Below are 25,470 nucleotides of genomic sequence, written 5' to 3'. Positions count from 1 at the left end.
TCTCCCACTTGCACTAGAGTCAATAATCTAGTTTACACAGTAATGATTCTAACACCCATGGAGCCTTGGTGCTGATCATGTTTTGCTCGTGGAAGAGGCTTAGTCAACGGGTCTGCTACATTCAGATCCGTATGTATCTTGCAAATCTCTATGTCTCCCACCTGGACTAGATCCCGGATGGAATTGAAGCGTCTCTTGATGTGCTTGGTTCTCTTGTGAAATCTGGATTCCTTTGCCAAGGCAATTGCACCAGTATTGTCACAAAAGATTTTCACTGGACCCGATGCACTAGGTATGACACCTAGATCGGATATGAACTCCTTCATCCGGACTCCTTCATTTGCTGCTTCCGAAGCAGCTATGTACTCCGCTTCGCATGTAGATCCCGCCACAACGCTTTGTTTAGAACTGCACCAACTGACAGCTCCACCGTTTAATGTAAACACGTATCCGGTTTGCGATTTAGAATCGTCCGGATCAGTGTCAAAGCTTGCATCAACGTAACCTTTTACGATGAGCTCTTTGTCACCTCCATATATGAGAAACATATCCTTAGTCCTTTTCAGGTATTTCAGGATGTTCTTGACCGATGTCCAGTGATCCACTCCTGGATCACTTTGGTACCTCCCTGCTAGACTTATAGCAAGGCACACATCAGGTCTGGTACACAGCATTGCATACATGATAGAGCCTATGGCTGAAGCATAGGGAACATCTTTCATTTTCTCTCTATCTTCTACAGTGGTCGGGCATTGAGTCTTACTCAACTTCACACCTTGTAACACAGGCAAGAACCCTTTCTTTGCTTGATCCATTTTGAACTTCTTCAAAACTTTGTCAAGGTATGTGCTTTGTGAAAGTCCAATTAAGCGTCTTGATCTATCTCTATAGATCTTAATGCCTAATATGTAAGTAGCTTCACCGAGGTCTTTCATTGAAAAACTCTTATTCAAGTATCCCTTTATGCTATCCAGAAATTATATATCATTTCCAATTAGTAATATGTCATCCACATATAATATCAGAAATGCTACAGAGCTCCCACTCACTTTCTTGTAAATACAGGCTTCTCCAAAAGTCTGTATAAAACCAAATGCTTTGATCACACTATCAAAGCGTTTATTCCAACTCCGAGAGGCTTGCACCAGTCCATAAATGGATCGCTGGAGCTTGCACACTTTGTTAGCTCCCTTTGGATCGACAAAACCTTTTGGTTGCATCATATACAACTCTTCTTCCAGAAATCCATTCAGGAATGCAGTTTTGACATCCATCTGCCAAATTTCATAATCATAAAATGCGGCAATTGCTAACATGATTCGGACAGACTTAAGCATCGCTACGGGTGAGAAGGTCTCATCGTAGTCAATCCCTTGAACTTGCCGAAAACCTTTTGCGACAAGTCGAGTTTTGTAGACAGTAATGTTACCGTCAGCGTTAGTCTTCTTCTTGAAGATCCATTTATTCTCAATTGCTTGCCGATCATCGGGCAAGTCAACCAAAGTCCATACTTTGTTCTCATACATGGATCCCATCTCAGATTTCATGGCTTCAAGCCATTTTGCGGAATCTGGGCTCACCATCGCTTCTTCATAGTTCATAGGTTCATCATGATCTAGTAGCATGACTTCCAGAACAGGATTACCGTACCACTCTAGCGCGGATCTCACTCTGGTTGATATACGAGGTTCAGTAGTATCTTGTTCTGAAGTTTCATGATCATCATCATTAGCTTCCTCACTAACTGGTGTAGGTGTCACAGAAACAAGTTTTTGTGATGTACTACTTTCCAATAAGGGAGTAGGTACAGTTACCTCGTCAAGTTCTACTTTCCTCCCACTCACTTCTTTCGAGAGAAACTCCTTCTCCAGAAAGTTTCCGAATTTAGCAACAAAAGTCTTGCCTTCGGATCTGTGATAGAAGGTGTATCCAAGAGTTTCCTTTGGATATCCTATGAAGACACATTTCTCCGATTTAGGTTCGAGCTTATCAGGTTGAAGCTTTTTCACATAAGCATCGCAGCCCCAAACTTTCAGAAACGACAACTTTGGTTTCTTGCCAAACCATAGTTCATAAGGTGTCGTCTCAACGGATTTTGATGGTGCCCTATTTAACGTGAATGCGGCCGTCTCTAGAGCGTATCCCCAAAACGATAGCGATAAATCAGTAAGAGACATCATAGATCGCACCATATCTAGTAAAGTACGATTACGACGTTCGGACACACCATTACGCTGTGGTGTTCTGGGTGGCGTGAGTTGCGAAACTATTCCACAATTTTTCAAATGTATACCAAACTCGTAACTCAAATATTCTCCTCCACGATCAGATCGTAGGAATTTTATTTTCTTGTTACGATGATTTTCAACTTCACTCCGAAATTCTTTAAACTTTTCAAATGTTTCAGACTTGTGTTTCATTAAGTAGATATACCCATATCTGCTTAAGTCATCTGTGAAGCTGAGAAAATAACGATATCCGCCACGAGCCTCAACGTTCATCGGACCACATACATCTGTATGTATGATTTCCAACAAATCTGTTGCTCTCTCCATAGTACCGGAGAACGGTGTTTTTGTCATCTTACCCATAAGGCACGGTTCACAAGTACCAAGTGATTCATAATCAAGTGGTTCCAAAAGCCCATCAGTATGGAGTTTCTTCATGCGCTTTATACCGATATGACCCAAACGGCAATGCCACAAATAAGTTGCACTATCATTATCAACTCTTCATCTTTTGGCTTCAACACTATGAATATGCGAGTCACTACTATCGAGATTCAATAAAAATAGACCACTCTTTAAGGGTGCATGACCATAAAAGATATTACTCATATAAATAGAACAACCATTATTCTCAGATTTAAATGAATAACCGTTTCGCATCAAACAAGATCCAGATATAATGTTCATGCTTAACGCTGGCACCAAATAACAATTATTTAGGTCCAATATTAATCCCGAAGGTAGATGTAGAGGTAGCGTTCCGACTGCGATCACATTGACTTTGGAACCGTTTCCCACGCGCATCGTCACCTCGTCCTTAGCGAATCTTCGCTTAATCCGTAGTCTCTGTTTCGAGTTGGAAATATTAGCAACAGAACCAGTATCAAATACCCAGGTGCTACTGCGAGCATTAGTAAGGTACACATCAATAACATGTATATCACATATACCTTTGTTCACCTTGCCATCCTTCTTATCCGCCAAATACTTGGGGCAGTTCCACTTCCAGTGACCAATCTGCTTGCAGTAGAAGCACTCAGTTTCAGGCTTAGGTCCAGGTTTGGGTTTTTTCTCTTGAGTAGCAACTTGCTTGCTGTTCTTTTTGAAGTTCCCCTTCTTCTTCCCTTTGCCCTTTTTCTTGAAACTAGTGGTCTTGTTGACCATCAACACTTGATGCTCCTTCTTAATTTCTACCTCCGCAGCTTTCAGCATTGCGAAGAGCTCGGGAATAGTCTTATTCATCCCTTGCATATTATAGTTCATCACGAAGCTCTTGTAGCTTGGTGGCAGTGATTGGAGAATTCTGTCAATGATGCAATCATCTGGAAGATTAACTCCCAATTGAATCAAGTGATTATTATACCCAGACATTTTGGGTATATGCTCACTGACAGAACTGTTCTCCTCCATCTTGCAGCTATAGAACTTATTGGAGACTTCATATCTCTCAATCCGGGCATTCGCTTGAAATATTAACTTCAACTCTTGGAACATCTCATATGCTCCATGACGTTCAAAACGTCGTTGAAGTCCCGATTCTAAGCCGTAAAGCATGGCACACTGAACTATCGAGTAGTCATCAGCTTTGCTCTGCCAGACGTTCATAACATCTGGTGTTGCTCCAGCAGCAGGCCTGGCACCCAGCGGTGCTTCCAGGACGTAATTCTTCTGTGCAGCAATGAGGATAATCCTCAAGTTACGGACCCAGTCCGTGTAATTGCTACCATCATCTTTCAACTTTGCTTTCTCAAGGAACGCATTAAAATTCAACGGAACAACAGCACGGGCCATCTATCTACAATCAAACATACATAAGAAAGATACTATCAGGTACTAAGTTCATGATAAATTTAGGTTCAATTAATCATATTACTTAAAGAACTCCCACTTAGATAGACATCCCTCTAATCCTCTAAGTGATTACGTGATCCAAATTAACTAAACCATGTCCGATCATCACGTGAGATGGAGTAGTTTCATTGGTGAACATCACTATGTTGATCATATCTCCTATATGATTCACGCTCGACCTTTCAGTCTCCGTGTTCCGAGGCCATATCTGTATATGCTTGGGTCGTCAAGTATAACCTGAGTATTCCGCGTGTGCAATTGTTTTGCACCCGTTGTATTTGAACGTAGAGCCTATCACACCCGATCATCACGTGGTGTCTCAGCACGAAGAACTTTCGCAACGGTGCATACTCAGGGAGAACACTTCTTGATAATTAGTGAGAGATCATCTTATAATGCTACCGTCAATCAAAGCAAGATAAGATGCATAAAAGATAAACATCACATGCAATCAATATAAGTGATATGATATGGCCATCATCATCTTGTGCTTGTGATCTCCATCTTCGAAGCACCGTCGTGATCACCATCGTCACCGGCGCGACACCTTGATCTCCATCGTAGCATCGTTGTCGTCTCGCCAATCTTATGCTTCCACGACTATCGCTACCGTTTAGTGATAAAGTAAAGCATTACAACGCGATTGCATTGCATACAATAAAGCGACAACCATATGGCTCCTGCCAGTTGCCGATAACTCGGTTACAAAACATGATCATCTCATACAATAAAATTTAGCATCATGTCTTGACCATATCACATCACAGCATGCCCTGCAAAAACAAGTTAGACGTCCTCTACTTTGTTGTTGCAAGTTTTACGTGGTTGCTACGGGCTTAAGCAAGAACCAATCTTACCTACGCATCAAAACCACAACGATAGTTTGTCAAGTTGGTGCTGTTTTAACCTTCGCAAGGACTGGGCGTAGCCACACTCGGTTCAACTAAAGTTGGAGAAACTGTCACCCGCAAGCCATCTATGTGCAAAGCACGTCGAGAGAACCGGCCTCGCGTAAGCGTACGCGTAATGTCGGTCCGGGCCGCTTCATCCAACAATACCGCCGAACCAAAGTATGACATGCTGGTAAGCAGTATGACTTATATCGCCCATAACTCACTTGTGTTCTACTCGTGCATATAACATCAACATATAAAACCTAGGCTCGGATGCCACTGTTGGGGAATGTAGTAATTTCAAAAAAATTCCTACGCACACGCAAGATCATGGTGATGCATAGCAACGAGAGGGGAGAATGTGATCTACATACCCTTGTAGATCGACAACGGAAGCATTAGCACAACGTGGTTGATGTAGTCGTACGTCTTCACGGTCCGACCGATCCAAACACCGTTACTCCGGCACCTCCGAGTTCTTGGCACACGTTCAGCTCGATGATGATCCCCGGGCTCCGATCCAGCAAAGCTTCGGGGATGAGTTCTGTCAGCACGACGGCTTGGTGACAATCTTGATGTTCAACCGTCGCAGGGCTTCGCCTAAGCACTGCTACAATATGACCGAGGTGTAATATCGTGGAGGGGGGCACCGCACACGGCTGAGGAACGATCACGAAGATCAACTTGTGTGTTCTAGGGTGCCCCCTGCCCCCGTATATAAAGGAGCCAAGGGGAGGGGGCGGCTGGCCAAGGAGGGGTGCGCCAAGGGGGAGTCCTACTCCCACCGGGAGTAGGACTCCCTTCTTTCCTAGTTGGAGAAGGAGAAGGGGGGAAAGAGGAGGAAGAGGGAAAGGAAAAGGGGGGGGGGGGCGCCGCCCCCCTTCCCTTGTCCTATTCGGACTAGGAAGGGGAGGGGCGCGCGGCCACCTCTTGCCTCCTTTCCTCTTCTCCCTCAAGGCCCATGTAGGCCCAATAACCCCCCGGGGGGTTCCGGTAACCTCCCGGTACTCCGGTAAAATCCCGATTTCACCCGAAACGATTCCGATATCCAAATATAGGCTTCCAATATATCGATGTTTATGTATCGACCATTTCGAGACTCCTCGTCATGTCCATGATCACATCCAGGACTCCGAACAAACTTCGGTACATCAAAATGCATAAACTCATAATGAAACTGTCATCGTAACGTTAAGCGTGCGGACCCTACGGTTCGAGAACAATGTAGACATGACCGAGACACGTCTCCGGTAAATAACCAATCGCAGGACCTGGATGCCCATATTGGCTCCTACATATTCTACGAAGATCTTTATCGGTCAGACCGCATAACAACATACGTTGTTCCCTTTGTCATCGGTATGTTACTTGCCCGAGATTCGATCGTCGGTATCTCAATACCTAGTTCAATCTCGTTACCGGCAAGTCTCTTTACTCGTTTCGTAATACATCATCTCACAACTAACTCATTAGTTGCAATGCTTGCAAGGCTTATGTGATGTGCATTACCGAGAGGGCCCAGAGATACCTCTCCGACAATCGGAGTGACAAATCCTAATCTCGAAATACGCCAACCCAACATGTACCTTTGGAGACACCTGTAGAGCACCTTTATAATCACCCAGTTACGTTGTGACGTTTGGTAGCACACAAAGTGTTCCTTCGGCAAACGGGAGTTGCATAATCTCATAGTCATAGGAACATGTATAAGTCATGAAGAAAGCAATAGCAACATACTAAACGATTGGGTGCTAAGCTAATGGAATGGGTCATGTCAATCAGATCATTCACCTAATGATGTGATCCCGTTAATCAAATAACAACTCTTTGTCCATGGTTAGGAAACATAATCATCTTTGGTTAACGAGCTAGTCTAGTAGAGGCATACTAGTGACACTCTGTTTGTCTATGTATTCACACATGTATTATGTTTCCGGTTAATACAATTCTAGCATGAATAATAAACATTTATCATGATATAAGGAAATAAATAATAACTTTATTATTGCCTCTAGGGCATGTTTCCTTCAAGGAGGACCTAAAAAATATGTACAAAAAGTGACACCTCGGTTCAAAGAAATAATACCTAGTCGAATCACTTCATAAGATCGAAGGCAAGAGACCCATGGAGCACCATCGGCCTCGACGACAGTTTCCCCACCAGCGTGGGCGGTGGCATACAATCCGCCGCCCTGGACTCATGGACGCCTTCCACCATCAGGCTCTCGAACGACCAGCGCTCGGTGCGGCTACAGAGAAGAAGCGTGCAGTGATGCTATGATATGTGGCCCGCGACCCCGACAAGGTTTCTTTCTCCTACACAGCCCCGACCGGTGCATCGGCCACCAACAACAGAGGTGGCGAACGACGCAGCTTGACTTCTCTGACTGAAGCGGGCCATAACAACTTCCTTCTTCCCTGGGGTGGCCCTCCTGCGGCGTAGCCACCAATGACACGGGTCCTCGCGACCAACGGCAATGGCTCCCCATCTCCGGCTGCTCCGGTCCCGGGCGCAAGCGGTACGACGACACCCTCCACTACGGCCCTGCCTGCGACGGCGGCGGCTGCACTAGGTGTACCTCCGGCAAAGAGCAATGGTGGCGTCCCATGGCTACCCGTAGCCACGACTCCCGGTTGCATATCGGCATGGCCGATGCCCTCCACTAGGGCATGTGTAGATGTTCAAGTGTGAATTGGGGACAAAAGTTGGTTATGCCGAGAGGGCTTACTGGAAATGCACCATAGATTTAATGATGAAAGAATAAGTATGCATAAGAACCTTAAAGGTAGTTAAACACAACGTTGTTGAACCTATAATATTAATATGTATGCCCTGTTGCAACGCACGGGTAATTACCTAGTCTTGTCTTAAAAAGAATGTGCCATCCGTGAACGATTGCTGCACCACACATTCTAGGGCCTTGTTTGGTACAGATTGGAGGATGATCTGGGCCCCACATATTCGATCCAACGCCACATATTGGAGTTTCCATGTTTCCAGTGAATGCCAGCTTTCGTCATATAGATTCTCCGTCGTTTCCATTGACCGAGCTGGCTCCCGTGTGTTGAGGGCTTTTTACACTTGCAGAAGATCTCTAGATCAACACACAAACAAAAGTTGACACAAATTCTACAACGAGCACTGTTGTGCAAAGTGGACACATCACATTCACATGGGTTAGGCTGGCTACAGTCCTTGTGATAGCAAATAGAACCATAAACGGATGGGTATTTTAGGATAAAGGCCTAGCCATGAGTCTCCGCCCTTGTTCGGGCAAAAAAAAAACGACTGGTTGTGAGTGATCCATGGGTTCCTCGAGTAATGCATTACGTTCCACGAAGTTTCCTAGTTAGCATTTCAAGCCAAAGGCACAGCCACGAGCCTGCCTGACTCGTCTGCACAAACTAGGCAAAAATGTCACGTTGGATCGGTTCATGGTTGTAAGTGAGGTTGGTACCCAAACCCAAACCCAAACCCAAATGAATGGCGCGTCAAGTGATGGAGGAGTGCTAGAAATTGAAGAGGGGACTGCGCCATGCTGCTTCATATTTGGAGAGGAGGAAACTTGGTGGAAGTTGCGAGCTCAAAGCTCACATCTCATCAAACGTACTGCAGGTTAACACACGCGCACACAGACACGATTCTAGCGGCCGCCGTCGTCATCGAGGAACTGAACCGTACCGGGGTGGAATGCAGTTTCCCGGAAGTTGCTAGCTTGGCAATGCATATATATAAAGGACACCGGCCGCCCGGCCACTCTCTCACACGTATACGTACCAAGAAGAGGTCGAGGGACGAGGTTTCTCCAAGCAGAGACCGGTCCTCTGCAAGCTGCAACTAGGATCTTGAACGGCCGGCGCCAACGTACTGGTCCGGCATCCGTCGCCCTGCAGGTACGTTATTCATTCCACAGTTGATTAGCACCTGCTGGCTAGCTAGTATGGATATATATGTAGCTGCAAATCAGAGTGGAACTTCTTCATTTACCTTGTACTAGCTAGTTGATCTGATTGCTAGCTAGCTGGATTGGATTATATATGTAGCATAATTACCTTGTGGCTAGCTACTTTGTGGTAGAACAGTATGCATTGCAGTGTACGTACCATCCTGCTAGGTGACATGATTGACTCTGCATACGCATTTATTACTACTTTTGGTCATCGATATGTCTGGCTTTAGCCGTGTGTTTTAAAGAAGAAGAAAAACAGTTAAATAAACACATGGAGTATATATCTGGCTTTACCATCCATGTACAGTATGTACTACTGGATGGAACAAGTAATTTACAGTACGTGGTGTTCCCTCCGTTCACAGATACAAGATGTTCTAACTTCTTTCTGAATTGGATTTATATAAAGATGTTTTCGTGTGTTTGTTCACTCATTTCAGTCCATGTCGAAATATCCACAACATCTCAAGTTTGTGAACAGAGGGACTATTAAATAAACACATTGACTTTTGCCGCTTCTCACTGAGACAATGGAACAAGTGGAGATTTCGGCACCCATCTTCGCTGATCCTCTCCCAAGCCAGGTATATATATTTACCTTGTTTGATCGATCAGCTCACATATTCATGCTAGACACCATGCATGACTAGGTGGATGCTTGGTTTCATTTCAATCAAAATGGAGCTGGCCTGCATTTCTAAAATAAAAAAACCGTAAGTTATCTGAAAGAATAGTATAAGCACAACCAAAATAGTCAATGCAATGTATTGAGGAACATTCCCTGGTTTATTCAACTTCCATTTTAACTAGATGTAATATATCAATGTTGACTAGCATAGTTCATATATGATCCACATTCTTTAGTTCTTACTAAATCTTACTTGGATATAAAATTCACAACGGGCTCCCGAAAATCCTAGCATGACAAATGATATATTTCAACTAGTGGCCCACGTCTAAAAAGAAGGTTTTATTCCATAAGTTGATTGAATTCATCATGGAGCGCCGCTGATTTTTATCTCTTACATTTCTTAAATTTCAGGGAAATGCAAAAAGAAGGATCTCGCCTCCTCTGGGTAGGGATTGCGTTAAAAAGATCCAGAGGTTAGCAGCTGATTACCCTAGAAAATGAAGCACTCTGTTCTGACCCAGCAACTAGAAATGTCGTATAGTACTTTTGGTGTAGCAGTGCAGTGACCCAGCAACAAGAGTTCTGTTATTTTTCTAGAACTGCGAAGCATAGGCTGTCATATTAAGTGTATCGAGAGTAGAGACTAGATTGAACCATCTGGAGGGAGCAGCTTCTATCTCCTGCCTAAGTGCCTATACAGCCTAGTGAAGCACTCTGTTATTGATGAAATGGAGAGGTGGTTTCCTGATCCAGAGATCGAGAAGGCTTGTGAATGTATGTAGTGATGAAAACTATACATCTGCACTATTAGCATAAGTTTTAGTACATCACCAGGTTCACTTTGTGAAGAGACATCAAGAGGCACACATGAACTTCCATCACATGTTAAGTGACAGTGATGCAAAGCATCTGTTGTTTTACATTTTTGGTTCACTTGCCTAAGTTGCAGAGCATCGTAACATTTTTTGGTAGTGAAATAAAACAAACCACTAGATAACAAATAATTTGGTGATGCCCAAGTTGTCTAAATGACGGTTTGTTAGAGTTGGATGTTGCAAGACACCTTTTCAAGTTGTACAGGGAAAGCTCAAAATAAACACAAAGGAAAGCTCACGTGTTCATAGGGGTTTCTTCTTGTTTGATGTAGTCATAGAATTGGTGGAGCATATTCTCAGAGAAGTCCAAAGCAATCACAGCTGAGTATGCCCCAGAGCTTGCAAATTTCCTTGAAAACAAGCCACTGGCACATCTATAACATCAACGAGTATACCACCAGCCACTGGTTGGAAATAATATTGATCTATTTGGAAGTGATAAAGCCAACAGCAGACCAACATTATATGCATATTAATACGAATATTTTCTTGGCATGAGAAAATGGAGACAGCCTTTTGTTGCAGCACCAAAACATGAAGCACCAAATACTTGGTGCGACAGATTTACTCCCTCCGTTCCTAAATGTAAGTCTTTGTAGAGATTTCACTATGAACAACATACGGATGTATCTAGATGCATTTTAGAGTATAGATTCGCTCATTTTGCTCCGTATGTGGTCCATAGTGGAATCTCTTCAAAGACTTATATTTAGGAACGGAGGGAGTACGACTTAATATAAATAGTTTCTCACTGAGCAGTAACAGCTTAAGGCTATGGAATTGAAGAATGAGGCAGCCAAGAAATGTACCTCTTCATCACGGCCAGGGAAGCCACTCCGATTGAAGTTCTGACGCCACCCCCTCTCATAAAGAAAAGAGATGAGCAGGCTCTCGAACAGCTCGGTTCTAGCAGGCTTATGTTCACTGTATTCTTTCATTCCTGAGGTGACAGTGAGATCCAAAAAAACATCTTTGCTGGTGAATGATTGCATTTTTAACACTTGGACCTATAAATCGCTGGCCTGCGACACACGTAGAAGCCAAAACAGCATAAATCTTAATCCAGCAACCAGATATGCATGAGAGATGAAGATAATTCATGGACTTTAGAAGCCTGCCCTTATCAGCGGTTCATAGCAAACAGGGCATGCGAACACCTCGGTCTTTGAGGCATCATTCAGCTCAGTTTTGATCTCCTGAAACTGTTCACATAGTGAACATCAGTTTCACACGTTATTGTGAATGAAGTCCAATGGCATAACATCAAAGGCTTACACTTAATGCGACTGTAAACTATGCAAGTATTAAACAGGCTGCTTGTTTTCCAAAGCATACACGATCGCTTGCTAGCAAGATTAGCTCTTCAGAGTTAAATTGCAGAGACCGCTTATCCTATGCATGTAAGGCAACAGAAATACAGATATCAGCAGCCATATAACCATTTAGCTCGGTCACTAATCTACAACGCCAGGTTCAGTCTTTCCCTCTGGTAGCCAAATACCAGCAGTGCACGCCATGAGGACACGCAGCACCTCCCCAAACTGAAAAACTCTGCTAAACTTACGGCTAGCTCGAGTCGATTGATTACTCTACTAAATACTTACAAAGCTTGGTTCCTGCCAAAGCCCCGGCTAGGCATAACACCAAACATTTGGTGGGCGACAATGGTTCCCACAGCGCGTTCTCTTGCCTTCCCTGAGATGAGAATCAGCTAGTGGCGTAGGTATATGCCGAGTCGAGGGCGATGGCTGCCGCGGCGACGGTCACCCGGCGAGCCGGCAGCGGCAAGCCTGGGCTGCGGCCTGCTGCCAAGGGGGCAGGGGACGCGTGGGGGATGGAGCGACGGGGAGGAGGAGGAGCAGGAAGCCGCCGCGGCTCTCACCGCAAGCTCCATGGGAGCTGCAAAGCAATTGCAGTAGTATGCTGCAGCCTGGAGCCTGGAGACGCGCCGGCCGGCGAAGGGAAGGAAAGAAATGCTCTGCCTTTCGCAAGGTCCGTCCGGCAGGGGAGGGAAGAGCGGTGGAGATGAGAAATGGATGGGGAGCGGTGAGGTTAATTGCCGGATCAAGAGGATCTGGGGCGCGTCACACCGAGGGTTGGTTCAGTCTCGTTGGGAGGTTGTGCAAGGCATGTCCATCTTCTCCCTCATTGCCACCGGGCCTAGGCGGCGCATCTAGCCTTGACGGCTGCTGGGCACTGCTATGGCGCGCACAACAACAATTAGCAAGATGACAGTGCGACAGTGATAGGAACTAGGAAGAGAGAAGTTCAGTGTGAGCATGTCGATAGAGTGGTGAGGGCACTTTGTTGACAACAAAACGACCAGATTCACAGGCAAATAGCTAGCACAACGAAGGTGGCCGATTCCAAGCGACCGGGCATATGCTCTCAACAATGCACATCCCCTGGTCCCAGTATCTCGCAGCGACAGTAGTAGCACCGCGCCTCGCCGGTTGCACCATCGCCAACTAGATGTGGTCTCTTGCAGCATCGGCGACCGCAGGTCACAGCATCTCGCGCCACCATTCATAGCCTCGTGCCTCGCCATGCGGCATCGGTGGTTGTAGCCACCGGCAGCCCATTCACTCCATAGTCTTTGTTGTAGGGCACAAGGAGGCGATGCTTTTGTAGGACACCGGTTTCCTGCAACAATGGAGGCTTCTCCTTGCAGCGTCGATGCCCACCTACGCAACACGTGTCGTGTGTGTGTTGGGAGCCTCTCACAACATCATTCATGCGTGGGAATTCAGTGGATTGGGAGTAGGCAGTAGCCGGCGATGGAAGGAAGAAGAGGGGAGTGGGGAATTGGGGATGAACCATGGGCCGGTGCGCAAAGAGATAAACGTAAAAGGAGTGGGAAAGGGGCCTGTGTGTGAGGCACAATAGGACACATAGGTTTGATTGCCGGCAATACATATAATGTGAAGTGAGCATCTACACCACGGTAGAGGGCGGCAGTATAACATATATCGGACATGTTGAACAGGGAAAGTGGGGATTGGTAATTTTGATTCCAACCGTGCCAAGTGCAGCCAGAGCTTTGCTTCATGATTTTCAGACAAAATAGAATGTGAAAAGGTTAGATCTTTATGAGTTTGTTTTACCCACAAATTGGTGTACGCCTTTCTATCCTGCCGCAGGTAATATTAGAGATGCACCTACAATGACAACTCGGATTGCCCGGCCACGAAACAGATTCATCAGGAAGACCACCCTGATCGCATATTGTATCAAGTCACCTGCTATAATGAGCATTCCTTGCCCAGAGAGTTTCAGTTGCAGCAGACCATCCAGAACAGAATGGCGGTCTCCATCTGCTTTGATTCATCTGGGGCTCAAGAACCTGGAGCAAATGCCAGCTTGCCTTCTTTGAGTGCAACAACACCATGCGGCGCGCCTTCAGAGCACACGAACAAGCCCCCTGCGCTGTATTCAGAAGCCCATGTTGTTGTAGAACAAAAACCGATCCGTACCGTGATCCAGTCCTGCCCTGCAGCACAGAGTGCCGAGATGCATACTCCGCCGGTACAATTTCTGAAGAAATAGATGCACACGTGCACAGTAAGATTCACTTCCATCAGATTCTTCCATTTTTTGTAAATGGGTCAAAGGAAAACAAATGATTTTGGTTAAAAGAATTAATATGATACACATGTTTTTCACATATATACATGCTAGACCTCCAGATGTTTGCATGTAAGATGTGGCCAAGATTTTCTTAATTAAATTGAAATGCTGCTAATTCAAAAGGCAGAGTTCAAAAGCAATGAATATTTTCCTTGCCCAGTTATGTTATATAGTACATACACAATAAGAATGGATTAGCATAGTAACACGCTGGATGACAAATCGCAGCTGTCAAATCATAGTATAAATATATGCAGCATGGTCATAAATAAGTGCAAATATCTTGGTGATATGAAACATGGAATAGAAAAGACCAGAAATATATGAACATGAAAGATGGGCAGCACAATCTTATTCCAAATCATGTTTGGTACCTTGACCATCAACTGCTGGATGCCACTACATCAGTAAGCAAAATCAAGTTCAGGAGAAATCACTATTCTGCAAAATTTCAAGAGACATGTTTTATTATATTCATATACATGAATTTCATTCTTAAGGATTTGTTTGCCTTCAAGTAATAATTAGCCAGCAGGCTCGTCCAGATAGACCTGATCATGAAGAGAGAAGAAAAACAAGGATAAGCCTCAAATAAAAAAAGGTTAAATGAGCGAAGTTAAAAAAAAAAATCCTTAGATTACTTATTAGGATATGGCTTAAGAAAATTAATTGTGGATGGCCATATAAATGCTAGGCTTCATACCAGTCAATAAAATAAAATGGCGAGAAAATAATATTATGGCAGAAAACAACAATATTTATGGGGATACCGAAGCCGTTTATATAATCATACTTGTATACAGGGTAAGCATGGACAGAAGAGAAGTCATAAATAAAAATTATGTATATGCATCAACATAGCAATCCTTCACTCAGAAAAATAAATTCACCGAACATGGTACAATTTCAGGACATATTTTTAGAACTCCAGTAAAAGGGTTATTCCCATTAATTTGTCAATAGGAGCAGCCTCCAGCAACATCTTAAATTCATGCAAAAGGAGAAAGCTCAATGATAACCTTTGGTCACAACAAAAGCTTAAAATCTAGCATATAAAACAAGCTAAGTAGCACGTATTTTGCAGCTTCTCAACCCCTGGATGCTCAAAACTTTAACCCCGGCCAACACGAGCTTCCAAAGCCTGCTCCCTCTCAACCATTCTGCAATAGGGACCAAAAACAAATCTGTAGCAAAGTACGAAACACGAAAACAGATTAGTAAGACAATATTCCTTTTCAAAACAAGCAGTGTTTCTTATTTCCAAAATTGACCAACATGTTAGGTTGTCGCCATAAAAAATAGTAGGTGATCAACTTTCTCCTTTGTAGTATGAAAACAACACCTTTAGTATGCAGAACTAGTTTATACATATACCATATAACCAATTTACACCAATATAAATTTCTGGGAGAATGTCATGTGGTCGTTCAGTAAAATAAAACTAAGTACATAAATTATAACAGTAAACACCCCTTTAGCATGTACTAATATCTAAGAATAGCTTATGCCAAGAATCATTCTGACCAAAACACACTTAGCTATGACTGAATCTAAGACTTCAAATTCTCATTATGTACTTCTAATGCAGAAGCCCGAGAGATCTGTTTCGACAATACCAGGCACAATTACATTTTAATTGGAAATTATGCTAAACAAATGACAAGCACAAAGATTCGTCTCCCATCCAGGGATCAAGAAAACATATAATCTAAGCAATCATGCACAGTAAAAATATGGATGGTAAAACAAGTTAGGATAAGGTCTGGCAGTACACTTGGAGTAATTACCTGTCCAGAAGCCATAGGAAATTATCGTTGAAAATTTTCCGAAGTAAAAAGATGCGAGTAGCGGTCTCCGAGATCTGCCAAAATCAGTTGACCACAACCAGTATGAACATCACCTGCACAAATTTGGGATTGAGAGGGGATACCAAGATAATGTAATTGTTTGGTGTAAGAAGGAATAGTACATGAACAGGAAAGAAGGTAACCTAGCCAAGTACCCTGCTGATGGACCTGTACCGAGGCAGCGGAAGGATGGGCAGATCACCCGCCATGAATGCCTGCAAGGAAGCTGTAGAATGATTGCTTCCTTCAAATCCCAGCAGAGCAGTTTCGCTCAGCCGAACAGCCATGGTGTTGGCCTACATCGCCTGCGTTCCCTGGGTGGGCTGGCCTCTCTAGCCATGTCAGTTCTCCTTGCCCTAAACCATGGGACCGGTTGATCCATCGCGTCCTCTCTCTCTCACAGCGACCGTCCACGTCAGCTCACTCCCCCTCCCCTCTTACAGCGGCGGACGCAGCCCTCTAGGACTTTTGACCCCAGAATCGGAACCGTACGCTGATGGCCAGAGTAGACGGCAGATCTGACAGTTGAGATTGTTCAAATGACGAAAATGGAAAGCCAAAAACTCGCAAGGCATGAGAGGGTTGGAAAGTTGCTTAGTTTTACTGTCCTAAAAAAATGTGGCTAAATTTTCTTATGTCGGAAACATAGCTCGGCACGACATAGTTCATTGACCGCGAACCAAGGCCTAGTTCTTGTTTGTTAGTGTGTGGGTCGGAAATGACCTGAGTGGGTTGTGATAACTCCAGTTGCCAATTTCATTGTTTATTAACAAAAGAAAATCCTTTCTTCATTAATATTTTCCTACAGTGTTTATAAAGTAACTGTTAAAAGCACAGTTCAACAACCACAAACCAGACAATTTCTTGAAGCGGAAAAGATAAGAAAATTTATACAAATATTAAAAAAACATGAGTTAGGTGAGGTTCTTTTGATCTACACTCTTAAAAAAATTATAACTATCAATCCCATGGTTGTAGAAATATTATATAATAAAGTATCTCCTAATCATAGTATATGTATAATCTGTTAATTAAGGCCATCTTATTTATTCTTAGTTAAAAAGTTATTTCCTATCCTTTCAATTTTCTTTGTGATATAACATATTTTTCACTCTAACACTGATTTCTAAGATGATACATATGGGCTTTAGAAAGTATCTGTTGAGCTAAAAATTATGACATTAATATTGTGAAATCATCTCAACCATCAAAGTGCATAGATAAATAGGAAAGCTAACTTCTGTCCCACTGCTTTTTTTGCAATGAAAAACTCATAGTAGTGCTTTTTAAACTATATGATTTCCTCGGTGTGGACAGGATGAACCTGCATCAGAAAATCCCGGTGCATCATCTTCATCCTCCTTCACCTCTCTGGCTCTCTCTTCACCACGGCTTCCCTCTAGCTATTCTCTCTTAAGCCCATCTCCCGCCTACAAGCTAAGCATCACCACCATGATGTGGGCTTCTAGGACCTTCCTAGTAGTCACCACCAGGTTGTAGCGTCAGAATTCAAGATCATCCATCCCTAAATCCCTAGCTAGGGTTCTACCCGGTCTAGGGCGTAGCCTGTAAGGGAAGGACGGAGGAGGGCGAGGGAGATTGTGCGGCGGCCGGCGGCAGGGTGCCGTCCTTGCGGATGGTGCGGCGGCGGCATACACAGGTGGCGGCTAGGGTTTAGGGTTTCCGGCTCCTCAGGGAGCCGGGCAATAGAATTATCTTATTGCTTAATTCTCAAAAGTGTCTTACAACTTGTTTATATAACCACGATGTGAAATAAAACTAAGATAACTTGTGGGCTAAGCTCCTAACTAAGCCTGTCCGGTGGGCCTCCTAAGGGTATAAGTCTGCCCGGTCATAACACTTCCATATATAAGTTTGAATCGTCATTTTTGTGAAGAGATGTAATACTTTCTGTATTGTTATTATTTTTGCTAGACACAACCTCAGACTATGGTTCACAAAGGGATAGAAATATTTCTTTCCAAATGACTATAGGGATCTCACAATTTCAATAGATATTCCAACATCTTATGCGCACCAGAATTCTCCGCGTCCTTTACTCTTGACATCGGATCACCTATAGTCACACAACTAGCACCTGGGGTTTCTACCTGAACGGAGTAAACAAATGTCCTATCATGTGCCGGGCCATCTTCCTTCTCTAACCTGAAAAAAATGAAGTAACTGTGTAGAGTTGATCCAGGCAAAATGTCAAGTTAGATAATGCAACAAGTGGTAAGCATTCAAATTCCCAATGTGCCAAAACCATCAGTTACATTAAAATAACTCTCAGCCCACCACCCAAACATAATGGCATTACAATCCAAAGTAAGAGATACTTTTACTCCCACAGATTGCACCTAATAGTTTCTGACTTTCATATGAAGAAACCTAACAAGCGTCACGTGAATATAACAAGCTGGAGATTAATCAGCAGCTTCATATAACTACAAAAGCAGTGATGTCATTGAAATCAAACCTTAAGAGAACTCAACTCAAAATAAAAGCAACATAAGACATCTAAAAAAGGCAAAATATGTTTGGATAGAAGCAGTACATGGACGATGACCACCACAACCCCCACCCCTAATACAATGGAAGAATCTTCTAGTGACATAACCCTAAGTACTAAAAAGTACATAAAAGTAAACGACAATATTCTTCTCTGCTTTATTGAGAGAGAGCCACCCCTTTATAAAGCAGACAAGACTTGACGAACAAGCTGGTAAATCTATTGATACTCTAATACGATATCTAAACTGATTGAACTCTTTCTTAACAAAGTCACTTAATCAACTAGGACTCCAATTAAGGGACAAGACTCCACATTTGATGGGCTGGCCCACATAACATCTCTCCCTTCCTAGAAAAACAGCTTGTCCACAAGTTGTGGGTTGTCAGTAGCCTCCCAGGGAACCTTGGGTGCTACCAATTGTGGCGCCATCTTGGTCGTAGTCATCAACCTCGACAACACTCTACTAACTCAGCTGGAGTGAGGAGGCGAACCTGCCTTGGCGGGGTTGTCTCTAAAGTGGTCGACAAGAAAACAAGTGCTAGTGGTGTTGGCGGGGAAGATAGGCCCAAAAGGCTAGAGTGGTGTTGTTGTTGGAAGGAAATGTCGTTGCTGATATGCCTTGGCAAAGAAGATGGCGGTGTGGAGGTTAGATGGCCGTTGAAGCTCCACGTTAATGTGAAGACCATTGGCCAGCCCTGCAATGCACCAAAACCGTTATCGGGATGGTGTTGATGGCTCATTGATGTGGCACATGAGTGCTAGAAACATGTTGGTGTGTGTCGATAACCGAGGAAGTGAACAACAGACGTGCCAACTCGCCCAAGGGATTGGCGCAAAGTGACGGCCCAAAATAAATGTGGCAAGCTTCCTTTAAGTGCTCCAATGTCGGCATGTCGAATCGTCTTGATGTGGCAAGCCTCGTCCATGCGTTGTGCCATTGTCCACGAAGAAACTGCTTGCACCTATTAAGCCAATCAAGAGGATCGACTGAACCATCGTCATACATCAGGTGCAAGCTTGCCACGTTTATTTCGGGCCGTCACTTTGCGCCAATCCCTTGGGCGAGTTGGCACGTCTGTTGTTCACTTCCTCGGTTACCGACACACACCAACAGGTTTCTAGCACTCATGTGCCACATCAATGAGGCATCAACACCATCCCGATAATAGACGTGCGACACCTGCAGGCATTACCGCCGACGACACCGAGGCGCTAAGCTTTCACTCTGGCCCTCACACACACTTTGTCAAGGATACGAGCCACTAGACCCATCACGACAAAGGACCCACCACAATGAACCAAAGGACTTGCTCTAGATCAAGATCAGAGCTTGGCTGCCACCGACTGAGACAGTTACGCCAAGGCCACCCGCCGCCCCTCCCTCGTAGCCGACGCTGACAAAGAGAGCACTCAACACCACCATTGTGATGCTCGTCGGAGACCCAACCGCGCGGTCCACCATCCAAGGCCATCACCCGGGCATCCAAACGCCACCTCCCAGAAACACCGCTGCGACAACCACTACAACTCAACCCAGATCTTAGTGAACATGCAGGAAACCGATGCGCAAGATGCACCTTATGGGCCACCGGACGAGGCCGCGGAGCGACCCTCCTGGTCAGGCACCTCCCAACCCAAAGCACTGACAGGCCAAGGCCAAAGGCCACGACCGTATCGCCCCATGCGCCAACGATGGGGGAGAACAATGCCACCTCAGAGGCCATTGGACGTGGCCATGGACTAACCTTATTAGTCAGATCCAGCGATGCACATCACCTCCATGCCCGCGGGCATCTCCCATCCCAAGGCAGCACAGGCCGTGGCGATGCTCAAGAACGTGTCACCCGTACACGCAACACCAGGGGAGTTGCACGCCACTAGCCTTGAGTGGAACCCCGTGGCTCCTGGAACCACGTCACTAACAACCCCATGCGCAGAGATACAATCGAGAGAGGAGGAGCAAGGGTAGAGAAAGGGGGGAGGAGCGGCCCACCGCGGTCATGGGCCAACCGGTGGCTGCGGCACTGGCGCTGGGAGGACATGAAGAGAATGGTGGTGGGAAAATCTAACCCCCAAATCGCCCAGCAAGACGACGTGGGGTCCTCACAAGGGGGTTAATACTACTGTTGAGCAAGAACAATGAAGGATCAGACTGCCAACATATATGAAAATTAGGGTTTCCGTGCTTGCACCATATAACCAGCAGCCAAGGGAAGCAGAGCCATGATATTGATCTTTACACGAACACGGCAAGGTCAAGAGTCTGAGGGTAAGGAAGGATGGTAATGGGTGCATGGAAAGGAAGAGGTGTGAGTGGGTGGTTTATGTGTGTGTGTGTGTGGGGGGGGGGGGGGGGGGCAGCATGAAGCAGGCTTGGTGCGCAACAACGGAGATGAAAGCGAGATAGGAAATGATTGTTACAGTAAATGACAGAGGGGAAATGTGGGCATGGGCATTGAGGAAGGAACACGAAAGCACTGGAGGGAGTGTGACGATGCCCGGAGAAGCTATGGTGGGCAAGGGGGAGAATGAGATAAAGGAAAGATATATGCCCATCAAAATTTCTATTTTTCTTATTTGTTATAAGATAGCAGCTCACTTCAAGGTGGTTCAGTGCATACATACAAGTAATCATGTCACGTATCTGCTTTAGTCAAAATAACTTTGTGAAACATGACAATGGCGGAAACTAAGAAAGTGCACAATCTTCGTACTTCAAGGTAGTGTTTTAGACAATTTTGGAGTTCTAGGTTGAAAAGACATACTCGCGCCACAATTTAAGGTTAAAAAGTGTGCACTTTTTCATTTTAGAAATGTCTTAGTACCAAGTAAGATGCTAAAATGTACAAAGAATGCTGAATTGATTTTATGAGTTCCCAAGGGGGGTATATATGTAGAACAAACATGATTTAGATAAAATAAAGAAATCATTTTTGTTTGAGCATTAAATCAACATGAAAGCTTCCCCAACGGCACTAGCAGATAGTTTTTTTGGGTTTATGGGGTGTGGCATTACTTTTTGCATCTCAAGCTTGAATTCCAGCAAATCAGGACTTAGAAAGATGAAACAAGTTTAATCTAATAGTTACTTAGAACAAACATATGAGCAACAAACAATTGTAATGTATGTGTGGGAAAGAGATGCCTGATCTGAGGATCGTTCCAGAAAAAGTTCAACTAATGAACATGATATATAAAACTAAAAACTGACAGAGTAGTCAAGAATCTTACTTAAAGATGGGTTTTGGCCAATGCTTCCTGCTGCATTGTTCATTAAGCTTCTGCTTGCATTCCCTAAGCTCTCCAACCTCATGCCCCTCTCCATGGCCAACTCCAGTTGTCAACACTTGCTGACTGCCTCCACCAAGAAGCTTGCTTAATACATCCCGTGTGGCATTGAGCTTAGCGATTCCCATATGCTTTGAGGAGCCCATCCCAACAAGTGCCCCACCAACAATTACATCTACAACCGTTGTTCCACCCTTCTGCCGAGGCTTGAATTCTAGATCCTTCCCATGTTTCTGGCACAGTTCATGCAACATAGAAACAGGTTGCTCATCTATTGTTTCTGCCGTGATAATGGGCTCAAAGAGGAACCTTGTTACCTGCATAATAAACAGTGAAATCATTATCTCCACCATTAGTCTAGTGAACTACTCTCTCCATAAATAAATATGTCGTTTTGGAGAGCAGAAGAAGTCCTTTTTCTTTTTTAACTTTCACAAGTAATATTGGTAAAGCTATCTTGGATTGGTCTACGAAATGATATATACAATTCTCCATAGAAAAACTAACATGAGCTGGCAATAATAGTTAAGTTATTTTCTGGAAACCTCAGATCAACATATTAAGGAATGAAAATAACATGAAAAACGGATATTACAAACCTTCCAGAGCTTCTCAAGATTAAGTTTGCAATCCACATAGACAGCGGCAGCAATGGCCTCAACTATATCAGCAAGCACCTTGGGAGCCTTAACATCACTGCCACCATAGGGCGTAGTGCCAAGGTCATCCTCTAACTCTTCTTTCACCGACTCAATAAACTGCCCTGCCTGCATAAAGGTGTACCCAGTCACGTAAACAGTTCATCTAATATCCACATCTCAAAGAGATGACATAAATGTAATGATTTACTCGCACTGTAACACATAAAGAGACAACACAACATCTAACATGAGCTGGAATCGAATTAATCGATCTTTCAACTCTGAGATAGATAGAAAAAAGGGAATTGTCAAAATAATTTTCAGTTGTGCTTATGAGGTTCAAGTAAATCATTGATGGCCCAAAAGTATTGTCATGAGACTCATTCACAAGCCAATTATTATCAGGAGCAAGATTGCATAGCAGGGATGGGAAGACAGAAAATGACCAAATATATTCAAGAGCAATACAGTTTAACTTCAAGGATGGAAAAGAGGACATTTAGATAATCTGTGCATGAAAAAAATGAAGTCGGCATATGGCTACTTTGGATCCAACATGGCGCATGAGTGAGACTCGATCAAGACAGAACAGCTAGGTTCAGAGTCAAACTGCAACAAATATGAAAATTACCTCTGGTCATGTGAAGGTACTCGTTAAACCTGTTGTTTAATCAAACAAATCACAACCTGGGGTTATGTGCAAACCTTAATTAAGTTATTACATAGTATTTATGCTTATCTTCAGACCTATCGGGCAAACAAGTATCGGTCTCTATCATTCAAGTACCATGCACCAAAGTGCAGTACAGAAGGATGCAAAGTACTCACACTGTTGAATTCATCCATATTAAGTGTAACTATGTCTGAAAGTACATTGGAATTACGCAGAGAGATTGGTCTCTCACGTTTCAAATCAATTTTCATGATTCGGGAGAAATATTCTTTACCAAAGCCTAAGAACAAAGAACAAGAGCCCATCTACCGCTTGAGCGGACAGTCAACAATGGATAATTTAAGACTGTAAGTATAGTATAAAGTACGAGTAGTATAAAACAGATCCAAATCCATAGCTCCTAACTCAGGGGAGGGGAGGAGGATACGAGGATGCATACCAAGAGATCGAGGCGAGGACAGTTGCGTCGGAGCAGCGGGTAGAGGTCGTGGCGCACGGCGACGCGCGCCAGCTTCTCGGTGTTGATGTTGGCGGCCCGGAGCGTGGAGAGCGCGCCGGGGCCGACGGTGGGGTTGGTGAGGTAGAGGAAGTTAGAGAAGGCGAGGCCGAGCGCCGCGTCCCCGACGAACTCGAGCCTCTGGTACGAGGCCGCGGCGAAGGACTGGTGGGTGAGCGCCTCCTCGAGCAGGGAGCGGTCGTGGAACTCGTAGCGAAGAAGCCGCTCCACGCGGGCCGCCGCCTCCGCCCTGTCAGCTACGAAGCCCGGCGGCCGGAGCGTGACAGGGCCCGACGGCGCAGGCGACGAGGCGCGCTTGCGCTTCATCGGGACGAAGCCCTGGTGAGTGGTGTGCCGCCGCCGGTGCGCGTGACCGTCTGGCTAAATCGGGACGGGGGAGATGAAATTTTGGGAAGGATCGAAGAAACGGAAAGGAATCTGACCAGAAACACGAACGCGGTCTGTTTGAGCGTCTTCACCAGCCAAAAAAGAATTAGCTTAATTATCTAAAACTGAATTTATGGGGAAAATCAAACAAAAATACAGCTCCAACAGCACACCTAAAACTGCACATGTTTTGGTGTAATTTAAATTTTAGTACCCAAGAAATATAGGTCCTCCATATCAATAAAGCAAAAACACAGTCGGGAGAGTCAACCGCCCGAAAAATTCCCACCGCCGTCCCGCCTCGGCATTGGTTGATTCTCGCCGCCGACACCACTCCACTGGGTGCCCCAAGCGTCACTACTACAAGAGTTGGCCACACCCCAGCTGACCTCCGCACCCTGGGTCCTCCCGACGCCTTTGTGAGGTATCGGGTGACCGTCTTAATCCCGGCGAGCTCCTTCGGCTGAAATTGAGCTCGGTGCCTGATACGTGTTTGACAAGATAGCTAGCGTGATTATCATTTCAAATACCGAAACAGTCGTGAGGTCATTTCCCGAAGAAGATAATGACTGTGTACGCGAGGGATCATCTACAGAAATCAATGATAGCACTGGTTGTAAATCACGTTTGGGATGACAAATGATTCATTGGTGTTGAGCACATAGGAGAGTGGGCGCCGCATGGAATTCCTCGTTCGATGACCCGATGCCAATGAAGGAAGTGGAGAGCAAACATGAGCGTGACTGGTAGATGTTACTCAAGTTGGACGGGAGGCATGGAACAGACAGATAGTGCGTCTAGTCCTAACAAGTTTTTTCTCAAGATGTGACGGCTGAAGCGGCTCTGAATAGTGTGTCCTGTCGCGGCGGGAACGGCGGGTGTTGCGAGTCGGGCGAGCGTAGGCATGACAAATGGTGTGTCTGGGCATGGCTAGGGGTGCGCCGGCAGGCGCGGTAGCAGCAAAGGGCCATCAGTGAATACTGCGAGTGGTCGAGTCAGGAGTGGCATGCGATTGGATAGAGCCGAACAGGTGCGGCGGGGCACCATCGCATGTTCGTCGGCAGTGACGCGAGCATGGGGACATGGTGCGCATAAAGTTTTCTTTTACCTGAGTGGAGGTAGTTTTGGAGGAGGAGGTATGATGGTGGAAGGTGGGCGACGCGTGATTGTTGGCCAATGTCTTGTTTCAATTACGTGGTATGACGATTTATTTCCTAATGAAGATGTAACTAAGGTGTTGTGGAGATGATTAATTAAAATTGATTAGTAAATATCTGAATTTTATGTGATACAACATTGGGACAATCCGGTCTATTGATAAATGGTGGATATGTGGTCGTGATCTAAAGTTTCTGCCTCTACTCGCTTGTTTAATAGTATAAGTAACAATTAGCAGTGAAAATGGAGATTCAGATGGAGACGATCCTCTCCTCAAGCACTTTCCACATATGCCTTGACCCCTTCCTGAATAATGCCGATTTATGCAAGGAAATGATAAAACAAGAAAGTTTGTACATCTCAACAATTATTAGTGATTTGTAGGCAGGTTCAAGTGATAAATACAGAAA

The 25,470-nt window shown here is 44.7% G+C and overlaps 1 protein-coding gene and 1 pseudogene across 1 annotated transcript; both read right to left on the bottom strand.

Annotated features, from left to right (window-relative positions):
* Window positions 1–10,663: 10,663 nt before the first annotated feature.
* LOC147961857 (putative methyltransferase At2g41040, chloroplastic) lies at window positions 10,664–12,322 on the bottom strand (annotated as a pseudogene).
* Window positions 12,323–17,902: 5,580 nt separating this feature from the next.
* Window positions 17,903–23,842, bottom strand: LOC125519402 (ribonuclease 3-like protein 2). The gene is made up of 4 exons (XM_087536943.1): window positions 23,459–23,842; window positions 22,305–22,472; window positions 21,649–22,022; window positions 17,903–18,068 (listed from the first exon to the last, which is right to left on the bottom strand). Exons 1-4 carry the CDS (start codon window positions 23,840–23,842, stop codon window positions 17,903–17,905), a joined length of 1,092 nt encoding a protein of 363 aa, XP_087393069.1.
* Between the last annotated feature and the right edge of the window lie 1,628 nt (window positions 23,843–25,470).

Source organism: Triticum urartu, chromosome 7A, assembly GCF_056163025.1.
Source record: "Triticum urartu cultivar PI428250 chromosome 7A, HENAU_Tu73, whole genome shotgun sequence".
Taxonomy (NCBI): Eukaryota; Viridiplantae; Streptophyta; class Magnoliopsida; order Poales; family Poaceae; genus Triticum; species Triticum urartu.
The sequence above is the reverse complement of the archived record's forward strand: the minus strand, read 5'-3'. Positions and strand labels throughout refer to the sequence as shown.

Bases quoted from the DNA above. Each gene is read 5' to 3' on its own strand.
- LOC125519402 (XM_087536943.1), bottom strand. From the start codon at position 23,842: ATGAAGCGCAAGCGCGCCTCGTCGCCTGCGCCGTCGGGCCCTGTCACG. The intron at 22,473-23,458 runs GTATGCATCCTC...ACCTTTATGCAG, and splicing joins GTCCTCGCCTCGATCTCTTG to GCAGGGCAGTTTATTGAGTC. The intron at 22,023-22,304 runs GTTTGTAATATC...TTTATTATGCAG, and splicing joins ATCTTGAGAAGCTCTGGAAG to GTAACAAGGTTCCTCTTTGA.